Source organism: Strix aluco, chromosome Z (genome assembly GCF_031877795.1).
Source record: "Strix aluco isolate bStrAlu1 chromosome Z, bStrAlu1.hap1, whole genome shotgun sequence".
NCBI lineage: Eukaryota > Metazoa > Chordata > Aves > Strigiformes > Strigidae > Strix > Strix aluco.
This window is the reverse complement of record NC_133971.1, coordinates 28,339,843-28,352,685: the sequence shown is the minus strand read 5'-3', so window position 1 is coordinate 28,352,685 and position 12,843 is coordinate 28,339,843. Positions and strand designations below refer to the sequence as shown.

Below are 12,843 nucleotides of genomic sequence, written 5' to 3'. Positions count from 1 at the left end.
GATGTGACTTCTTTTTGTTGTTCTCATTTCTGTATCCCTCAGCAGCATGAGAAAACACCTCATTTTCAGTAAGTACACATTCAATGGGCTGTGTCAGAGATGATACCCAATAAATTTACATCAAACTGAGCCCACCCTGGTTTGGAAAAGAGGTCTTTTCCAAAGTTGTTGCAGTTTAACAAGAGTGCGCAGGTTGTCTCCAGTGGACGTGGACTCTTACCGACCGCCACTGCCCAGTGATCCCAGTGAGAAGGGATGGAGCATTTGGGCAAGCTGGGCTCTCAGTTTAGTTTTTTTGCTCTGTTTAGCTTTTTACTCTATACACATCAGACTTTTCCTCTACTGTTATTAAAGGGATGCTGTAAGATCAGGCTTTCGGCCTTTGTAGTTTGGCTTGTTCCTGTGATGCCTACTGTGACAAGATGCAGTAGTCAACACTAATGTTTTTTAGCTCAGGGAGATGGTAATGACATGAAAGCAGGTAAAGGCTGAGGCAACAAGGAGCAAAGGGTGCTTGCTCCCAGGAGAAGCAGTGGACCTGTGGGATTTCCTTCACCCTTAGACAGCAGGTTTTTTTGTGGGCCCTTATCCATCTCCAACATCTAAGATTTCTTTTGTAACTTCTAATGACATTAATAAAAAATACTGTGTTTGGCCTGAATTGGGCTGAGTGTGGCAGAGAAAAATGAAGACCAGATGAGGGGAGTCAGCTGCTGCAAATATTGTATTTCAGGTATAATTCTGCATGTCTACATCAAAGGTTTTTGAGCTGTTGTGGTAGAGTAGCCTGATGCTACTTAAAATATATTAAAATGATTGTGCTAAGCAGACCAGGTCAGGTTTCAACTCCAATTATTCACCTGCACTTGCAGGGTGAAGTTCTGGATTTGCACAGATGGGACCACCCATGGTACCTGTGGCCAGGAGGTCAGCCTGGTTGTAGCATTTGGTTTGCTGCTTCCAGATGCCAGATGAAAGCTCCTTTCTTCAAAACAGCTGCTGAGGAGGAGAAATTTTATTTCCGCTAGTGTTGTTAATGAACAATTTCAGTTAGATTATGAAGTATTTCAGATGGCATGGGAAAATGATAGTCACTCAGACCTTTTCAGACTGAAATGTGAGATCTGTCTTGTGGCATCCTAGACCTGGACACTGTTTCATACTGATTTCAAGTGTTCTGTGGTTGAGAAGAAATTGTAGCTTTTCATGGTTCCTAGGACAGGATGAAAAAAGGTGTCCAGGGGTCTCTTGAGTAATAGACATGATGACACCTCATAGACTCAGCTCATTTCCAGCATTGCAGCAAAGTTCCTTGGCTTACTAGAGAGTGTCTCTGGGCACGTGGTACTTCCACTACATGAGCATCGCCTATGTCCTTCACTCAGTGAACAGTTTTTGACCACTGCCTACTGTTGTGGTCCCTACTTTCATCTCCCACAGATACAACCAGTCTGCACTAGCATGAAGCCCTGAGGGCATTGTCCTCTGTTGTGCTGCGTTTGCTTTCTTCAGATTCAGCCCAAAATCACCAGAGGCTGAGTAATGCTGAGTTGTTGGTTTTTGACTGGATGCTTAGCATCATTTCCACCAGAAATGAAATACAGAGAACTAAAGAACCAGATCAGCAGGTGCTGTATGTACAAGCTCTGTTCGCAGGTTCTTGTGCATCATTACCACTTCATGTAGCTGCTTCTCTACAGTCCAACAACTTCAGCACTAACAGTCCCAGTGTGACTAGCTGGCAAGGCAGGGGCGGAGGTTGACTATGCATCTGCTGTCAGCTTCACTGCCAAAACAATTGCACATCACAATTTACACATCGTACTGCAGCTTGACCCATCACCTCTGCTTGTGAATTATACAGGGAGGATAAATGAAATAGATGGAACTTATGTCCTAATACAAAGAAAGCTAAATATACATAACAATGTCTATATACACTGAGGTTACACCCTGTATACTTGTTAAGGTCCAGAAATTAATTTTGAGCTTTTACAAATCTCAAGTTATCCCAGCCCAGCTGCGTTAAGTTAACTTAAAGAGTTGAAGGTAAACTGAACCCCTGAGACACTTAAATACTTAATATGAACCTTTTGCCGAGTGCAACTCAGTATTTCCAGGAAGTTTACAGTTTCCAAAGATACAATTATAGCAGCGGTTACCATGTGTAAGGACCAGAAAAGGCTTGAAAGTTTCTTTCCCAATTCATTCAAGGGAGGAATTGTCAGGATTTGTAATAAACAAGATATATTGAAAGCTGAATTTTGTCCTGATAATCTAATGTGCTTGTCAATGGGGCTCTAATGCCATTTCTGTGCCTGGGGCATCTGCCATTTAGAATGGGTTGAGTTTATCAGAAAGGTTTAAAAGCAGCAACAGATTTAGTCCTATGCAATTGCTAGCTGAGTTCAGTGTCAATTTTGTGATTACTTAAAGATATATATATGTCCTTGTGGAGATTGACTCAGAGTAGATAGCACAGTTTGCTATCACATTTAGTATCTTGTTACTCTTGAATTAATGTTTTGTCACTAATTCTTGGCCTATACTTCATTCTCCAGTTTTAGTTTGAAAGAGTCACTATCTCAAGCTCAAGTTGTTTGCCACTTATGTCAGTAGTAGTTTCTCTTCTACAATCAAAGAGCCTTTTCCTCATCTCAACATTTCCTACTGTTAAATTTCTGGGGAAGGTAAATTTAACTTTATGTTCCACAAATGTGCTCACTCAATAGAAATGCATTTGCAAGGTTCAGTTGTAGTTTCTACATAAACAGCTCCAGCAAAAGCAGTAGTAGTACTTGCAGAATTGGATGCTGTTCAGTGGACCACATCTTGCCTCCCTCAAAGTCAAGGGTGCAATTCCCTTTTGTAACTACGACTCCAGCTTCCTGAGGAGGTGGGGGAAGAGATGACACTTGCTATTCTGTGCCCTGGGCTGTGTTCTGCCTGTCTCAGTGGCAGTGATGGCTGCTCAGGTCAGAAACACCCTTGCACCAGCCAACCAATCTGCAGTGGAGGTAGATCATCATCCTGGTCTCCCAGTTTTAGGATCACCAGAGAGCCCTGGGATGGGCAGGCAAGCAGCTGGGACAGGACACTGGGGGAGGGAGCAAGTGCTTGAAACTGTGGGAGGGGGCTTGACACCAGTGCTGTGTGTAGGACCACGGTGTCTGACTGGGTCTGAGAGCATCTAGTAATCTTATCTTGGCAAGGTCGGGTGTTACCATAAATACGGTCCATCAGTGCAAGGCTTCAGGCAACACTTATCTGAGCTGCAAGGGAATAAATATGTAATTTTCCTCTTGTGAATAATGGATAGTGACCTTCAGTTCTTTGTTGGAAGTGTTCTGCCAGTAACACTTTCAGGAGAAAGAGTTATATATTTGCTTGCCTCAGCAGCAGCATATTCGGTGTCTGCTGTGGATTTGAATTGGGAAGCTGATTTTTGAATTAAAAGGAAGAGCTTTAAGATTTGAAGTGCTGGTTTTTTTCTCCTAACAGCAGCTCAATTCATGCCAACATACCAACAGGCTTTGCAATTATACAGGGTTCTGTTTCTTTGGGCTAGTATTGTTGGGAGAAGGGTCTCTCCCACACCTGGGAAAAACAGGAGAGCTGTTAAGGCTGCCTAGCATGTGCAAGTCTGGCAATGTTGCAGCATAAGCGTTAGAGCAGGCAGGTATTATTTAGGCTGCTGGTCCCCATGTTTGCACACACAACTCAGTGACTGTGCAGGAAAATGAGTAGGGAAATTATTCAAAAACTTTAATGAAGAAAGATGCACTCCTGTGATTTAGAAATATACTGACAAGGGAAAAACTGCAATAGCTTTTATCGAAATCACAGCTGTAGTTAAAAACAGGATGTGAAGGAACATTTCTAGGAGAGGTGATCAAAAAAAAAAGGATATAATGCTACTACCAAAAAGATTTTGGTCTGTCCCCTCTAGTAAATATTTCACCAGTCCCATCCACATACGGAAAGGTCGAGGCAGCTGTCTGAAACAGTGCACAAGGAGCAGCAACATTTCAAAACGCTTGAGAGTGTCCTAGTGAGGAAGTGCTCACTGGTTTGTGAGCGTATGCCAGAGGGCAGAGGGGGATATGGGAGGAGATTCGGATGAAGGGAGAGAAAAGTTCTATCTACACCGAGTTTAGGCTTTGGACTGGTCTCAGAGCATTCAAACCCACAGTGCCTGGAGTAAAACAAGGAGACTACCTGTAATACTAATTAACAGGCTTCTCATAGCTTAGAAGAGGATTTTTTTCTCCTATCACTGCAATGGTTAGGTCTAAATAAATGGGAAGACGGGTTAGTCATGGCGGAAGTGAAGCGTGCTCTGCGAGTGGGGTGCACAGCAGCTGGCAGCTTGCCCAGCTCAATTAGCATTAGCAGCCTGTCCTATCTACCAAGTAGGGTGAGGGAGGGTGGAGGTGCGGCCAGAAACAGGCTCCTTGTACTGCCAAGAAACAGATGCTAACAAGAAACAAGGAGAAATGTGTCAATGCCCATTGTGGGCTAGCCAGTGTCTCATAAGCAACAGGATCAGCAGCTGCAGTGCCTAGAGGCCATGTGTCAGCAAGAAGGGTCTTAAAACTGTGATGGTGTAGAGAAGATCCCAGGAGAGAGAGTGTATCTGAAGAGAAGCCAAGAAACAAACCAGGATGCAGTAGTGACTGAACCTCTGGAGGTACACCGCATATTCTGATAGTGAAGCACTGAAATATGTGGTCAGGGAAGGGACACTTCGTTCTCATGTGGCTGGACTAGGAGTGATGACCTCTTTAAAGCCCCCAGTTTTAAAGAAATTGTTCTTAAGAGCGTGTTTGGCCTACTCTCCCTTAAGGCTCCCTAGACCAAGAAAGATGCAAAAAACTTCAGGAGACTTGAGAAAAGTTGCCCAGGAGAGTCCACTGCTAGTTCAGTTAGGCCAAGTCACAAAATCATTCACTCACCTGCAGACAGCACTCTCTTACTGCAGTATGGGAGAAACTATGGGACTTGCTGACAAGATGGGATGAAGGACCTTCCTGCCAAGTTCTTGGATGGGAAAGAGAAATCAGTCTCTAGTGCGTTTGCTGGGAATAAGAGGTATTTGGTGCATGCGGATAAGATGCTTTCCTACACCTAAAACAAGTTCACAGATTTGCAGCGTGTTCTCACTGGATTTACAGTGAGTTTGTGATGTGAGTTTTATCACTGTAAGACTAGACAGGTACATGATAAAACTAGACAACACAGTGAGACATCACTTGTTGCCATAACAACCTGCAATATGGCAGGGCTGTTGCTAGGGTCTCCCTGTTTTCAAGGAACTTGCCCTGCCATGAGCTGCATAAAGTTGCTGGCTGCAGCTGATGAGATTCAGTGGTGACAGGGAATGTAAGCAGGGATGGAAGCTGATGTATCCCACAACCAATGCACCATGATCATTTCCTCCCTTGCCCGCCCCCTCCGTGTGCCCTGTGTGAATAGCTACATTGTCTTACTAATCTGAAGAATGGGGCATGGGACCGCATACGCAGCTGAGACAAAGAAGGAAATTAGGTCAAAAACCTCAAGAAACAGTGCCCAGAACATAAAAGGAAACTGCACTGCAGTATGAGGGTCCTTGGCATGTGCAGAGGTGATTGTGTGTGTTTTTCTACTGACCTTAACAATGGAGCAGAGCAACACTACTAAAGTCAGAAATTTCTAACTTCCTTACAGGGAAGGCACATCTGAGTGCCTGTACAAGTGCTAACTCACTAGGCTGAACTCTTTAGAAGCAGTTTTAAGTCTAAAGTTAGGTTTTAAACTCCATGTATAGTAGCCCAAATTTTCCAAATGGGTTGGGAAAAAAAAGCAATCAATATATGTTAATCCTCTTAGTGTCTGAAGTTCAGAGTAGCCAAGGCATTCTTCCCTGTGAGAAAGCCCTAATGAAACAACTTGTGTTTGAAATTCTTCCCTCTTCTTTTGTTCCTTCCACCCTCTACACCTTTCATCACAGGCAAGCTACTTCTTATGCCTTTGCTTCTTTGTGTTGTCTCCATCCCACCCCCTGCCTGGTTGGTGGTAGGAGGAAAATATATACAGGATGAAGATTTCTAAACCACATGTGCTTTACTTCAGGAAACAGGCAAAATGGGAAAAGTTTAATTTGCATATAGCAGTCACATACAGTCACACTTGCAGCAGGATTGAAGTGAAATATTAATAATGGTGAGCACTTCAGTTCCCTGACAGAGAAACGCATACCACTGTGGTAGTCTTTCAGTTCCAGTACTAAGCAGATGCTTTAGCTAGCTTCCTAGCTTCCATTTCCTGCTTAGCCTTTTCTCTCATCTCTCTTTCTCTCTCAATGAGAAGTGCTTGTTCTTGCTCCCACTCCTTCAGCTTCTGCTCATGTTTTGCAATGTCTTCCACTTCACATGCTGGCAGCTTTTCCTTGACAAGTTGGGTGGTCAGGGTTAACAGGCTTTCAGATTCAACCTTGCCAAGTGAATGCAGCTTAGAGTACAGCTCCTGTCATAAAAAGGGATTTGGTGGGGAGAAGGAGACAGCCAGTCAGTCACAAAATAATCAGCCATGAAATACTTCCCTATAACAACCAATACATCGCTGTTCAAATCTAACTATTAGCTGGGCCACACAGGCCAGGTAATTATTTTATCCCAGCAAAGTGTTTCAACTGTGGTAGCTGATACCATTTCTTGAAATGCTAACCTCTAAAACAAATTTTTTGAGCAGTAAAACTAAACCAATGAAGTTTCATTTTCATTAACCATTGAAATTATCTTTATTTTTCCAAATTCAGTTATTTCATATTAACACAGACCAGCTGACAAGTCAACTACAGTAAATACAATCTAAACACCTTAGTTTTGTGTCTCACCTCAATACCAAATGAACAATTTGCTCCACACTGCCTGCATTAGCACCCTTCTCAACAGATGCACATCACTTTAAATGCTCTCTAGCTAACAGCTTACTAGGTAACTCCCATACTTTTTCTTCCCAAAAGTTACTGTGATCTACTTGACTATGCCTACACAGACTGTACAACAGTGCTAAAGCAAGGGATATTTTTTTCCAGGGATATTCTACACAAACTAAGAGTAGAGATTCTGTAAGAAACTGTGCAGTATTCCTTTCTTGAGGTCTACTTATTTAGATTTCATGCAGCATAAAATGTTAATTCACTTAAGATGATGAATCATCCAGTGATACTATTTCTGGCTTTATGGAATCTTTAGCCGGATGGCTCACTAACAACCTGATTGATTGCCTTAAAAGTGCAGATACACAACCAAGAAGGAGTTTCTTGAGGGAGAAAGATGACACATCACTGGCAGATTCTTTACCATGCCTCATTCACTAGATAGCAATACATTTTCCTGATTGTTCTTTTAAATAAAATGTTTTACTGAGCCCACTACTTGCAGAAATGTTTAAAGGAAGTACATATCCTAAAGAAAGGTATATCCATGCTTCTTTCCTAGGCCCTTTGAATAAAGCCTATTGTTTTGCACTGCAGGTTGATGCAAAGATGTGGGCAACATTCACCCCGAAACAGAATGGGAATTCTGGGGCCATGCAGATATCCGGACTTCCACTTCCAGTTATCACTGGAAGCTTACATGCTGTGCTGCTGGCCCACAGTGCTCTTCTTAGCCTGGCCCATGCTGGCAATAATCTGCAAAGGCACTGTCCCTCAGCTCCTGTCTTGAGGCTCTGACTTGTTCTTACACAGGAAACTATGATGTCCCCTCTGAGGCCTCTCCACTTCTCAGTGCCTTAGCCAACAGAACTGCAGGCTTTGTTGTGTTTTGCCAGACCCTCGAAGGTTTGAATTGGACAGACAGCAGATTAAGAACTCTTTAAAATGCTAGGCATGTGGGTCTGAGGGGCTTGGGTATTTGGCTCTGTCTGGTTTTTGATTTTGTGATGAAGAATGAAAAAAACCCCAATGACTTTGAAGCTAATGGACTAAAACTAAACTCAGTAATACTTCGGTGTATTCATGTCTATTTTGTCTGAGATGTCAGTAAGTATACAATGCATCAGTGAGAAACATGAAGAGACTGTACAGCTTGGGTCTGGGGAAGGAACCTGACAACTACACTCATGTTTACAGATCAGATATTCAGTTTAACTCATTTAGATCCTTCAGACTCTCCCTACTAGCCACTACTAAGGATGTGCTGAAAACAGGGTTTACGCACTGAACCTAAGCAGTATGAGACTGAACCACAGAAAGGCAACAAACTGGAAAGTAGCAGGACTTATCTCCTAAGCCACTACTGAACTCCCGGGATCTTCCCTGATCTGCTGTGATACATTAGTGAAACTAATTTAGGAAAGCAGCAGGCTCTGTGTCCTGCAGGTACCAAAAGGGCACATTCTTAAGTGGCCAAATCATTAATTTTTGATACGTAGTCTCCAGGGCTCTGCATGCAGACAATTAAAGAAGGAGCACTGCTTTTAAGAGAGGGTGTTCCCAGCATTTATGTGATGAAATGTTTGCCCACTGATCAGTGACATGGAAGGAATTGCCTGAAGAACACTGTACTGGCTAGTGAGCCTCAGCATACTGGATCTGAAAACAGGTAATTACAACATGAATGACAGTATCAGAGAGTCTAAATTACAGCTCTAAAGGCTTTACCTGGAAAAATCCAAATGCCCTCCAGTCCTGTTTGTTTTGGTGGAAGTGGAGGACATGCTACCTCTCACACATCATATCCGTTAGGCTGCATGGCTTTTTCAGGTACTTCCACAAATGGCCATTCTGAAGGTTGGTATGAGACATGAGTCCAAGTATGTGTATAAAAGCCATGCAGAACAAGCTGCAATTCTAGACAGGTACTGTATGTCTGGAGCAAATCCACATGCTTTTCCTTGCATACCTAGCGGTATGACTTGTGAAAGAGAACAGGGCAAGGAGGAGACAGAAGCAACTGGTTTTGAGCTCAAGGAGAAAGACTGGGATGTGCTGGATAATGCAGGGCTGGACAAAGTGCAACTGAAGTGTCATCATCATCATAAGTGCAAATTCTGTGTTGGGGTTACATCACACAAGGGGCAGATGATCTGTGCTGGGACAGAAACTGTGAATGCTGACACCGCCAGGTTGCTTCAGAGCTGCCACCTTTCCTCAGGCTGGTATGGATTTCTAGTGAACTTTTCTGCCCTGTGAACTACAACTGTAGGTGTCCAGGGGTACAGCTGGGAAGACTGGCTGGTGCTGGCCTAATGGATTTCAGAGAGTCTGAGACCTCCTTCAGGCTTAGCTGAAATGGCATTCTGACTTAAGAGCTCCTTTTCTCATCCAGACAACCAGAAATTGTGGCTTATTTACATATAAATTACTGTTGGATACCTAGATTTCCCAATGAGGAATATGTCTTTCTTATATTCAGACTCTTCTGGTGAGAGTTTAGATCTAAGCACTGGGACTGTAGTTTGTTCGCTCAAAGTCTGGGCACTCACTGCCACACCAGTGAACACCTGAACTGGGGTTAATTATGAAACTTGTAGAAAGGTTGAGGTGAGAAGAAAACTACCCTCTTGGCACTAGTCTGTCCCCAATTTGACATTCAGGTCTTGTTTTGAGCACTCTGCATTATTTTCTTCAAGGCTAAACAATAGATACAACAATGAGAAGCTCATAAAAATGTCTCATTCCCTCCTTCAAAGGGCACTTGTGTTTACCTAATTCAGTGTTATTCATCCAGGCATTATTTATCACATGCTGAGCACCCACTGATTCCCAAACACTTTTAAAAAGTTCTAAGTGCCTACAAAGCAGGTTTAACATCTCAAGATTAGTGGCAAATAATTTATGTAAATAAAAATTAAAAGAAAGGAAAATTGTGTGTGAGATGAAACCATAGGATACTAGTCTTTTAACTTATGACATTTCTTTAGAAGAACAACAGTCTATCCAGAACTATCCAAGGTCATGGCAGCAACAATGGAAACCAACGGGCTATGAAAAGACTATTGCTCCTGGAAATATAAGCCAGATTATTTTCAACATGGAGTATTTGATTTTTACCACAGCACAAATCAAAGAAGATAAAATGATGAGCTATGAGATGATCAAATAAAATGCACTCATATAGCTGTGTCCTAATCAACAACTGTTTGTGTTTCATATTGTTATCGTCAGTGTGACAACCTAAAGATAAAAGGGAGGGGATACAGCCTTACTTAATTCCCTAGATCAAAAGTATAGAATGAAACACTTCTACTTATTCATACACAAACAGACAATAAAGTCATGATGGTCTCATGCTTATTATAATTTATTTTAATGAACAAGAGCCCACACAAGGTCAGATAATGGATGTCTAATGGCATACCACTTTGGCAACTTATCATTTTGATGTATGAAAAGTGAAGATAAAATCCCAGCAGACAGACAAAAGACAAGTGGCCTTGAGGATTTATGTCTTTGTAGGCTGCTGCTTCCTGTTTGAAGAAGTGATAATGTAAGGTGACATCAGTTTCAAAAATGCCAGGTAGGACTCTGATGCACTGAAGGGGTGTCAGTCTACTAGCCATAATAAGCCGGTATATATATTTCCCAGTATATATTATGGTGATCTACTACATCTTAGAATATTTAGATAAATGAAACTCTCTTACCTTGAATCGGCTGTAGTACTCGGGTGCTTTAGACTGCTCTGTTTCTTCTGATTCTGCACACTGTAACTTCTGCTCTAATTCCTTGACTTCTTTAGCTGATTCTGGATCAGGTTTTGCTTCAAGGGCAGACTGCAAAACAGTCTCCAGAGCATCAATCTGAACAATCACATTTGTCACTGTTAGCATAAACAGTTTGGAAATACAATCTGAGTAACAATGCTGTCATGTTTACAAACAACTTCATGAGTTACCATGTATTTTGAGATGATGTGTGTGTATGAAAAAAGAAAACCAAATTCTAAAAGGAAATGGGACTTGCAAGAATTTTGTACTGTACTTGGTAACTCTGAGGTTGAACATTAAAGCCCTGCAACAGAACAACTCCACCACTCCCTGTCAACAGTAAATCTCCCTGTGACTCAGATGCTGACTGGTATTTGCAGATATGTCAGACATGAGGCTAATGTCTCTTCTTGGCCTGATATCCAGCCATAAATGCTAATGCTAAATGGCAGTCACTGATAACAGCATTAGCATGATACACAATCACAGATACATCTAAATAAGATATTACTATGGAAAGTTTGAACAATATAATCTCTCTGCCTCTTTGGTACATCCAGACCCCTTTGGTGAAAGGAAGCAGGGAAATCACCTGTTCAGCAACAAGAACATTCATTCCTATCATTAGTCTGATAATTTAACAGAGAAAATGGAAATGTAGGCATTTATTGGTATAGGTATATTTTTACTCTGTGACACCTCAGTTCTCTTCACACTTTTGTCTTTTGAGGTAGTAAAAGAACCACCCTCTTCTAATTGAATTGCAGCTGTATCAAAAGAATGCATTAGCTTCACTATGGGACTTGGTAAATTATTTCTGTATGTATTATTGATACAAAAGATGGAACTGCTATATGGATGCTGCTACTGTTTTGGGAATAACATGATCTCCATAATTGGAATTATTAGATGCAGGTTGCCTGCATTTTAAAGTTCAGCTTTTACAAATGTAAAGAGCTGTTATCCTTCCATGAATCCTAATTCTGAATGTTTATCAGTAGGATGAATTAACTCTGTGTAACCTTTGAATCTGTGATGCTTTCTCCAAGCAAAAGGGATCTTGATACAGTTTCATTTTCCTAGCATAACTTTATAATGCTAAAGGAATAAAAATTAAGCTTATTTGAAATAATGTTCTTGACACTGAAATGTAATCTTTGAACTTGCAGTACTGAAACAGGATGAAACAAGCAATGAAATAACAACTATGTGCTTGGAAATACACACTCATTTAGAGACTTTCTCAGACAATTGAAGAAAACAAAACTTGTCTTGCTTGTTCACAGTTAAACTATACAGCACACTACTAAGACAGTATTTCTATTATGTTGTTAAGATAGTAATGGCAGAGAGAAAAGAGACACCCTTCTAATCAGAAATGAATGGAAGCTTAAAGCCTGAAAGTGACTGATCATGATTGGGCAAATCACTTCAAAATGTTTACACAAGAACTGCACAGTTAAAAAATGTTAATTTGAAAACTTCCCTTTGAGATAACAAAATTTATTCAGACAGAAAATAGTATTACATTTCGGAAAAGAGCCAGGTTCACAAAACCAGGACCGTGTCTTTCTCGTGTAACTTTGTGATTGTGCAGGCATGCAAGGACAATGATTTTCAACATAGCCCGTACTTCTCAGTGCTGACATGTATTTATGAGAACTGCATAATGGTCAACCTAGTCCTGCCCAAGAGAGACCCAGGATACTACAGGAAAAAATGGTTTATGGCACTTGAAGTTGTTTCCATCATATCTGCTGCTGAATTCAGTGGAAGCTGACTGACCCCAATATTGATCTGGTCAGTGCTCTTAGTCCTTCACCCTTAGGAATACTACATTTTAGTTGGAAATAGTAATTAAAAATATTTTGTATGGATTTTAATAGTAAAATCTTAATGAACATTTAGGTAAAAAAGGCCAGATTATGCAAATCAATACACTGTAATTACTTTAGACCAGACAAGGATATGGACCAACATATTTTCCTTGTCTTCCTTTCTGCACTGGGGTCACAAAAATGCATTAGAGAAAAATTATTTTAATAATAAATCATCCAAGCCTGCTCTTGGTCCTCAGCTTGGTGAAACTTACTTGACTTGCACTATTGTTTATATACTGCTACCTAAAATTCAAACAAGGTCAAG

The 12,843-nt window shown here is 41.3% G+C and overlaps 1 protein-coding gene across 3 annotated transcripts in view; it reads right to left on the bottom strand.

Moving 5' to 3' along the window:
- Positions 1 to 6,080: 6,080 nt before the first annotated feature.
- Positions 6,081 to 12,843, bottom strand: part of MRPS27 (mitochondrial ribosomal protein S27) — a 47,764-nt gene continuing 41,001 nt past the window's right edge. For all 3 annotated transcript variants that reach the window (XM_074813037.1, XM_074813036.1, XM_074813035.1), the window contains exons 10-11: positions 10,636 to 10,791; positions 6,081 to 6,507 (exon numbers count right to left, since the gene is read on the bottom strand). In XM_074813037.1, coding sequence (XP_074669138.1) covers positions 6,268 to 6,507; positions 10,636 to 10,791 — 396 coding nt within the window. In that variant the 3' untranslated portion in view covers positions 6,081 to 6,267. The remainder of the gene's footprint in view (positions 6,508 to 10,635; positions 10,792 to 12,843) is intronic.